This window comes from Camelina sativa, chromosome 6 (assembly GCF_000633955.1).
Source record: "Camelina sativa cultivar DH55 chromosome 6, Cs, whole genome shotgun sequence".
Classification (NCBI taxonomy): Eukaryota; Viridiplantae; Streptophyta; class Magnoliopsida; order Brassicales; family Brassicaceae; genus Camelina; species Camelina sativa.
The window spans coordinates 20,144,693-20,153,846 of record NC_025690.1 but is presented as its reverse complement, the minus strand read 5'-3'; the positions used below and the strand labels follow the sequence as shown (position 1 = coordinate 20,153,846).

At 35.5% G+C, this 9,154-nt stretch overlaps 1 protein-coding gene across 1 annotated transcript; it reads right to left on the bottom strand.

Moving 5' to 3' along the window:
* On the bottom strand, nucleotides 524-5,350 carry LOC104792488 (probable LRR receptor-like serine/threonine-protein kinase At1g67720). Its single transcript, XM_010518648.2, has 15 exons — nucleotides 4,890-5,350; nucleotides 4,095-4,629; nucleotides 3,495-4,000; nucleotides 3,283-3,415; nucleotides 3,128-3,199; nucleotides 2,971-3,039; nucleotides 2,821-2,892; nucleotides 2,674-2,739; nucleotides 2,387-2,550; nucleotides 2,043-2,287; nucleotides 1,813-1,939; nucleotides 1,646-1,714; nucleotides 1,358-1,544; nucleotides 1,117-1,252; nucleotides 524-1,040 (listed from the first exon to the last, which is right to left on the bottom strand). The coding sequence occupies exons 1-15, from the start codon at nucleotides 4,969-4,971 to the stop codon at nucleotides 699-701; spliced, it is 2,805 nt and encodes a 934-aa protein (XP_010516950.1). The 5' UTR covers nucleotides 4,972-5,350; the 3' UTR covers nucleotides 524-698.

Here is a 9,154-nt window from a genome sequence, read left to right as displayed (position 1 = left end):
ATGTATTATGGGGGAGGAGGAGGGGAGCTACTATTTTGTTTTTTCTAGCCAATCACAAGGCTTTATTTCTTACCCACGCGCACAAAACGCGAGTTGCGCGAGTGCGGCCAATTCCTGTGGGTTCTAACCTCCCAAATCATGCCTATTTCATTCGACGCTCTTCTTTCCAAAATTGACGTCGCGTGACATTTTTTTTTTGGTTTCTTTCTTGTTTTTAAAACCAATTGTAAACCGAACCAAAATCAATTGTAATTTCAAAACCAGTAAAACCAAACCGAAATCAATTGTAATGGTTTGTTTAACTAAACCTAAATCTACTTGACTAACCCGGTGAGGACAGAATCATGTTCGTGCGGCATAGCCTTTGAATCAACCCGGTGGTGGGTAGCTCTTACAAAATATACAAAGGTAGCTCTTAAACCGGTTTTCTTACGGGTCTAAACAGTGAACCAGACTAAACCCAATCTACACCATAAAAAACCATAAACCGGCTACAGATGATGCTTCGCTGTTAAATCTCTGGTTACGTAAGGATGGTTTGCTCTTTTTTAAAACAAAACCATGCTTAATTTATTTATGTTTAAACCGGTCTGGATACTAATAAATAAAGTAAAAAAAGACCAGACAACGTGAAAGGTAAAAAAAAAACACAAGCAAGTGGTGCATGCATCTGTACAAACAAAAGCCAAAATCTACTACTACCGAGCTGTTGGCTGCAATACAGATTCATCAATAGAGACATAATTCTGCGATCCAGCCAGGTCAAGCATTCCCATGTTGAGTGATGACGAATGCGCCGAGCTCCTAGAAAACTCGTCTGATACTCCACCTCTTACGGCCAATGCTTCTTTCTCGATCCTAATCGCGTCTTGTATATCCTTTTGCACCTCGGACATCGAGGGTCTCATGTTCCCGTGAGGTTTCACACACAACAATGCTTTCTCAGCGATCTTCCACATTGACTGGAGACTGTAATCGTCTTCTGCTAGTGCTGGATCGATGATCCCTCTGATGTCCCCGTTGTCTATATGCATCTTGGCCTACAGAAAAAGGTATCAAAGGAATGATCTATACCCAAAAAAAAGAGTAGCCACAACTAAAAAAAAAAGAACTAACCCATTGGACTATGTTCCGGCAGTTGACACCGAAGCTTTCATTTGATATGGCTTCTTGGCCGGACATAAGCTCAAGAAGAATGACTCCGAAGCTATATACATCACTCTTCTCTGTTAACTGCTGCGATATGTAGTACCTTAGATATCGAATTAAAACAAAAATATGTGAGCTCTTGACATTTGGCTAGTTTTGATAAAGACATGTGAAGTAAGTTCTTGGCATTAGTTAAAGTCTAGCTTACTCAGGATCAAGATATCCAACTGTGCCACGGACAATGCTAGAGACATGTGAGGTTCCATCAACTGCGAATTTTGACAATCCGAAATCTGAAACCTTTGCCCTCATGTGTTTATCGATGAGGATGTTACTCGTCTTGAGATCCCTGTGTATGATTGCTGGAACACACCCTGTGTGAAGATACTCGATCCCTACAAAAAACAATCAAAACCAGCAAAATGAAAATACTGAAAGCAGCCTCGGGATCAGAATTCAAGAGCTCTTTCTGTTTTGTTTAGTATGATTCACGGACCTCGGGCTGCATCTTCAGCTATCTCCAGCCGTTTAATCCAGCTGATTCTTCGATCACGGGGTACCACACCTGGAAAAGAATACGGTTGTTTAACATAACATTAAACCAAAAAGCTGCAATACACCATTCCTATCTTAAGATGTAGCTCAAAAAGCTGAATATGTTACCATAAAGATGCTCCTTCAAAGTCCCATTGTGCATGAACTCATACACAAGCATGTTTTTCCCCTCTTCTTGACAATAACCAAGAAACTGCACAAGGTTCCGGTGATGTATCCTTGAGAGTAATGTAACCTGAACAAACCATAATCACTTGGGTTACCTTACCTCTTAAAACAAAAAAAAACAAAAACTCATACTTAGGGGGTATGTTGATATAGTTATATTATTTTTTTACCTCGTTTGCAAACTCTCTCTTTCCCTGATATGAATTATTTGCTAGAACTTTAACAGCAATCTCTTTACCCTCTCTTGTTTTCCCATAGTATACGATTCCAAAACCTCCGGACCCAATTCTCTTCTCAAATTTTTTGGTGGCTTCCTCGATCTCATAAAGTGTGAAGCAATGTGCAGCGTCTCCATGAGCTTCACTCAAGGTAGATGACACTCTTTGAATCGGTAAGGGACGATTCGTCAACTCCGCTAAAATTAGCCCAAGAAAAAAAAAGGTAAGCACATTCATCCAAACACTAGAATCAAGATACACTCTGAAACCGGTATACTATCAGAAGATTAACATACCTGAAGTTTTCCTCATCTTGTTATTCTTCTTGCTTTTGCACATAAAGATGCAAGAAATGATGGTTGCGATTAGCAGAACAGCCGCACCAACTGATGCACCGATGATAACACCGAGCTTCTTCCCTTCATCTCCACTCTTTTCAAGATTAAGGTTCCCAGAAAAGCTGAAAACCACATAAAAAGGAAGAATGCATGAGTGTTATTTGTGCACGTTTAAGATACTCTAGTGAGGAACCATTCAAGCAAAAGCACTTTAAATCCGTAGTTGGATATGAAAAAATACTTACTTTGAGATCACATCTTTGGTAAGGTCTGATGGTATTGTTCCTGATAACAAATTGTTCTGCAGATACCTGGAAACATAAAGCAGGTCAGGTACATAAGAATGCAGTTTCCACCATAAACAAAATATTAATCCTGTTTAAAAAGCTTACAGTTCCTTCAGGTTTGGGAGTTTGGCCAACGAGGAAGGGATCTTTCCGGTTAGTCGGTTGTTCTCAAAGTGTCTGCAAATAGTTCATTATATATTTCTAGTTATATGAAGGCAAGAAAAGAAACTTAAACTTCAAAGAAAGTGATTTTACATTATCTCCAGGATAGGGCACCGAGAGAAATCAGGTATTGGACCCGTAAAAGAATTCCCATCAAGCCATCTACCATTGAAAAAAGTTGCAACGTCAATAACGAGAAACATCAGTTGTATACTCCCAAATTCAAAAGTCTAAAGAATAAGCAACTTACAACTCAACCAATCCAGTCAATTTCACCAGGTCAGAAGGTATATTTCCAGTCAAGTTCATATTCGAAAGCTTGCTGCAGTTATAACAGGAATGACATATAAGCACATACACAAACAACCGATAGCAAAATAAAGATACTAAGATATAATTCCTTACACAGCAACAACCCTTGGTTGTGGATCTGAATTGCATTCCACCCACGACCATGGTGAGGGTGAACATGGGTCTCCGCCTTCTTGAGCCCACTCAGTGGAAGAATAGAGAGATGCCACATTAGCCATAATGGTTGCTGCAACACAAACAATCATCTTAGAATCAAATGTGAAGAAGACACAACACTAAGAGGAAGGGCTAGTTGTTGTGCTCACCGTCTACTGAACCATCGCTTTTCCGCAGATATTTGCTGATCTCCATGGCATTCAGAAGGGGTCCCCTAGAAGAATCAGCCGTTTTGGCAAATCTGAAGTTGAGCACATATGGAAGGGTTATGTTAGGATAGCCAGGTTCATAAACACGGTATGGTCCCAGCGCATTTTCCTTGATGTTAACAATGGCTTTGCTAATGTCAGGCTGATCAGGTAGAACTAATCTAAACTTCCTTGACTCGTCGTCAGCCAAATCCTCGATTTCAGAAAAGTATGTAAATGCCCAACCAGAACCAGGGAAGCCCTCCAGATTAATTCTGTAAGTTAAAGACCCGTTTGTTCCAACCACAGCCGTCTGCATAACCTTCTGAGGCGGTTTCTCATGGACACTGCTTTCAATAGGCAATGTAGTTGACACTCGTGCAGTCCCAGCAGCAACATCCACAAGATAATTAGCCTTTTTTACCAAATCAGATTCCCATATTCTATCATAAGGATCATCCGGGTACCTGCAATACCAACAACTTAGTATTTTCTTAACTAGTCCTGATAAAATCACAATGTTGTTGACAGAACAAACATACATGAACTATTTATACTGACCTCACAGCATCTTCACTTTCAGCACCAAAATTAATCCGAGCTGCAACACTCAGGTAAAACCGGTCTTCAAAGTCGGTGTTATACATTTGACCATTCAACTGCCTAAGCTCAAGGGTAGATATAAACGGCTTCCCAGTAGTGGCATTGGACAAACAAACGCTGACAGTAGGAGTAGAAGCCAGAAACACCAGTTCTGCTGTCTCAATTGTAGAGGTTTCAGAGATGGCAATGGTCGCCCAATGAGTCGCCCCTAGGGAGATATCGAATTTGGGATACACATTGCTGCTGTTGTCGAAATCACCATACAAGAAAGTAGCTCTAAGGAGATATCGATTCCTACTCGTGACATTAAGTGTGTAGCAATACTTTCTTGAATCAGCAGGGAAATGCCTCAAAGTCGTGTACTGAGCTCTTGTTTCGTTAAGGGACGATATCTTAGCTGTTTCTCCGTAAATGAGATGATTATCAGGTGACCATTTAAGTCCAAGCTCATCAGTAAATGGCTCTGCACCTCCACAATCCAAGCTTACAAAACCTGCTCTTACCCAAAAACAAAAATTTGATTTTTGTTATAGAATTCACTTCAAATACCACAAAGACTCAACCTTTTTGCCTACTACAGTCCAACTAAACACACACACAAATCTCAAAACAGCAGAGCTCTTGAGATTTGTTAAAAAAGGCAAAACTTTTCAAAAACCCTTGTAACTAAACTACTGCATCACATAAAACTAGAATCCTAATTCAAGAAAGGAAACAACCAACAAAAAAAGTACTGAGAAACAGTGAATTTACCTGGAGCTTGTGCTGATGAAGTATGGAAAAGACAAGTAGAAGAAACCAGTAGACACAACAAAAGCAGCGAGATTCTCACCATCTCCTACTCAGAGACCAAACACTTGGTAACAGTTTCAACACATAAATGGCGTCACAAAATAAAAGAACCAAAAGAAAAAAAGAAAAAAAAAAAGCAAAATGTGATCCCAGAAAGAAAAAAAAAAAGTGAAAGAAAGCAAAAAAAGAAATGAAAATTCCCAGAAACAGAGTAGTCGAACCTAAAATATAATTACTTTCTCCAGCAGAGAGATCTAAGGAGAGAAAATGGTTTTAACCACAAAACCAAAACCCGAAAAAAGTTATAAAATTTAGGGGAACGTGAGAGAGAAATGAGTGTGTTTCTTCCTCGTTAAGTGTTTGCTTTTTTGCCTGATGTGAGAGAAGAGAGCAGAGAGAAGGAGCTTCAAAGCCAGTGGAGGTAAGTGGTAAAGTTGCAATTGTTGGGTCCATATATTATTATTAACAAGTCCTAGACTCTACTACTTACATCTAAACCGTTCGTATGGCTTTTCACGTTTAATTTAATGGTCCAGATCACTTGTGGTCCACCTTTAGCGTTGTCGTAGTGGATTCTCACACCCCCGCAGTCTCCAGCGAAACGGTGCCATTTTAGTTAATAATGATATTTTCAGGTTTAATTCAATGACATTCTCTTCTATTTCTTGAGAATATTTAATTATTTATAGTTACATCCGCATATTTATCTTTTATGGAAAATTAATATAATTTCATAAAAGATATAAAGTGATTAGAAAATTTGATAAATTTTAGGAAAATTGATATGATTTAAATTCCACCTAAAACTATGAGATTTAGATTTCAAGAACACAGTGAATTTTAATATTTTTTAAAATTTATAATTAAATAACATAAAATTTATAAATTTTATACAAATTATTTAAAATGTTAAGTTGAATACATCTCTTAAATTTAGTAGTATGAATTTTGTATATTTATGATGAAAGTTCTCTCATTGTTATTGTTATTGAAAAGAAAAATACTTAAAAGATAATGAAATCAAGTAGGAAATTTGAAAATTGATGATCACGATAACGTTCTTAAATGATCAAGTTCTAAGATATTAGTATATGCTAAACATAAATCTGGTAATATCTTAACTATATTCGAGATTCTGTTTTTCATCCCTAAATTATTATATTCGAGATTCAGTTAAGTGTTATTCGGAGATACTTTACTTGGTTTTATTTTGCCAATAGAACAGATAAATATTTATTTATTTTTAACATCAATTTTATATTTATATTTAGGCAATAACGTGTACACTATGAAACAAACATAATGAACCCAACGAAAAAAATGAAGTTCCACATTTAATGTCACATAAATATATACCCGGGGGGAAAAATCGTTAAATAAATAAATCGAGTTGTACACATGTGACAGAATTCCCAAAATAAATCCCCCACGTACGCTATGTCTATGTCTTTAGTGTGCATCTACACATGTTACTATATATTTGTTGATATGTTGAATGTAATTAGAGTAAGATACTTGTAATGTGTTGTCAAGAAGAAAAAACGTTAGCGATATTGTACCCCAAACATCTTATCATAATTATAGTGGGAAATTGGTAATTCAAATTGCGTTAACAAAATAAAGTGGAGGATAAAAGTTGTAAAAAGATTAGCTTTAACCTTTAAATAAGATAACTCTATGTTTCAAGTTGCATGGATATAGTCTAGAGATGTTAAACTTTTATTTATTAAAGGTTTAGAGATAAGTTCAAAAAAACAATTAAGATCAAGAGTTCCGCAAAATATCGTTTTTAAATGTTTAATGACAAACAGTTTGATTGATCTAGTCTTGTTAATGAAAATTTATTGTTACAGTACATATTTCTTCGGTCTCCACAACATTTATGTTCATCCGATTTTATTAGTATATAGGGTTTTACAAATTTTCCTAACAAAAGTACTACTATTTTTGTTTTAAAATGATGTTTTAGATGGAAAATACACTTGTAATTTAGAAAATATTTTAGAAAAGAAGTATATCTATGTATAAATATCAAATTGCTATATATATGGCAAAGATAGGAAACGGTCAAGACGTAGAGAAGAAAACATTCTTGGGTTTTGGGAGAGTAGACAAAAACTAGAGATCTGAGTGTTGTTTTACTGTTTTATCGTCTTCCTAAAAACATCTATCGCATCGGCTAATGAGCTTTTGAATCAAATCTCTTCTATTGCTTTATTAAAATGGATTATTCTTCTTCTTTGCCTTTTCCAATATCATCTTCTTTTTTGTTTAGTTTGGTATCTAGTTATCATCAATATGCTTATTTTATTTTATTTTCCTTAAAAGTTATTGTATTTTCTCCTTTGGATCTGTATTAATTTGTATATTTTGTCACGAGACAAAACAACATAACAAGAGTCTTCTCTAGTCTTCTTTACAGCGTGATCGAACATTACATTCCTACCAATTACACCTTTTCTTCACACACACACATATATATATATATATATATATACATATCATGTTTGTAATGGATTCTAAACTTCTAAATTCGATTTTGGTATATAAAGTAAAAGAAACTTTAATTCGTTTAATCATTTTAGTTCTTAAATTTTAAAATAAGTTTGTTGTTGTTCTCTTGTAATTTTTGTTAAATTACTTATTAGGGTTCGAAACTTCAAATTGATTATATAATCTTAGTAAAGACTTTAAAGACAAGTCCAGCATTTTTTTTTTCGTCTAAAGACAAGTCCAGCATAAATAGGAATGATCTGTATGGGAAGATGACTAAATGGGTCTTATTATGTGTGGGAGTGTGGAGTTCCTTTATCGCCTCCTTGTGTATCGACTTTAGCAGACTCCAACTTTTTGTATTCATAAAGATAATATTCTCATTATTATCTTTTTTCTCTTATCTGACTTTTTTTTTTTTTTTTTTTTTTTNTTTTTTTTTTTTTTGCCTCATTCTAATCTAAAGTGATGCATCTCAAAAGCACGATCCCGGTGGAGACGTAGTGATTCCCTCCCTGGCCATTTCTAGTTCCAGGCCGTTGCCAATATTTGTCAACATGAACTCAAATTTAACAGCAAATCTTTTTGTCTTTTGAGATAGAATAGAAGTTTTATAATCATAATAAAGTGACAAATGATATTCATGAACGCCAAATGAATGTACATTGGCAACATAAAATTAGAAAATTATAAGAATCATGTGATCAGAGTAGAAAATTAGAAATCAAAACATGGTTTTCGAAGCAAGGCAATTAGAAAATGGTGGGTGGCTTTTAAGTTTTAACAAACCCATCTAGAAAGATAGCCCATCGAGTAAAAGAATAACTAAACTAATTAAGCCCAATAAACTAAGAACTCTACAACGGTACAACCTCTGAGTTCTGACGAATATATAATAATTAATGTTCAAAATTGCGACAGCATGTGGGAGCAGGGTGGATAGAATACTACAAAAGACGACAACTAGTATCCATTTTATCGCAAGGAGTGTATCGATAAATACACAACTTTAAAGTTAAGTAGTTTGTTTTCTTAAACCAAATATATATGATCATACATTCATACATACCATTACGACAAGTAGTCTATTAAAATTTTACGTACGTCTCATTCTCATCTACCACCTACTATATTAAACTAAGAAAAATCTTTAGGGCGTCAATCAATTCTAATCTATTTAGATATGTCCAATCCTATAAACTTTCAACAAGTTTAAAGCTTCTCATTCCACTCTTCGATGGGTGTACAAGTTTATGGACGATAATAATTTGGAGAGCCATCATGAAAAGTTAATTCAAAAAAGAAAAGTCATTCCAGACCATTTCTTTCCGTTGATAAATATACTCGACCGACATAGCAAAGAACACTTAATCACCACATGTTTTGATAATATGAGTAATACATGAAACTCAAATGATTGAACTGGATCCATCTTCTTCCAAACTTCCTTAATTAGTAATATATATGTATTGATATAACTCGATATATGACGTGTACATATTGATTAGGTTTGTGGTGTTGTAAGTTGAGTAAGATTTGGACAGCAAAGAGGAAAGGGGTTTGGTGAAAATGTGAAAGTGGGACCTAATGATGAAGTCTGATCAAGAAGAAAAGAGGGTTTGGTGAGACGAGTGGTGTCCGATGGATCCTCGCGACTATGGTTGTTGTTACCCCTCTTTTCTCCATTTCTCTTTGTTTGTTTGGTGGCCTAATTTTAGTCATTCCCTTTTCTC

Excerpts from the sequence above, each read along its gene's own strand:
- LOC104792488 (XM_010518648.2), bottom strand. The coding sequence starts at position 4,971 with ATGGTGAGAATCTCGCTGCTTTTGTTGTGTCTACTGGTTTCTTCTACT. Across the intron at positions 2,893-2,970 it reads TGCCCTATCCTGGAGATAAT|ACACTTTGAGAACAACCGAC; the intron begins GTAAAATCACTT and ends AACTATTTGCAG. Across the intron at positions 1,940-2,042 it reads AGAGAGAGTTTGCAAACGAG|GTTACATTACTCTCAAGGAT; the intron begins GTAAAAAAATAA and ends TGGTTTGTTCAG.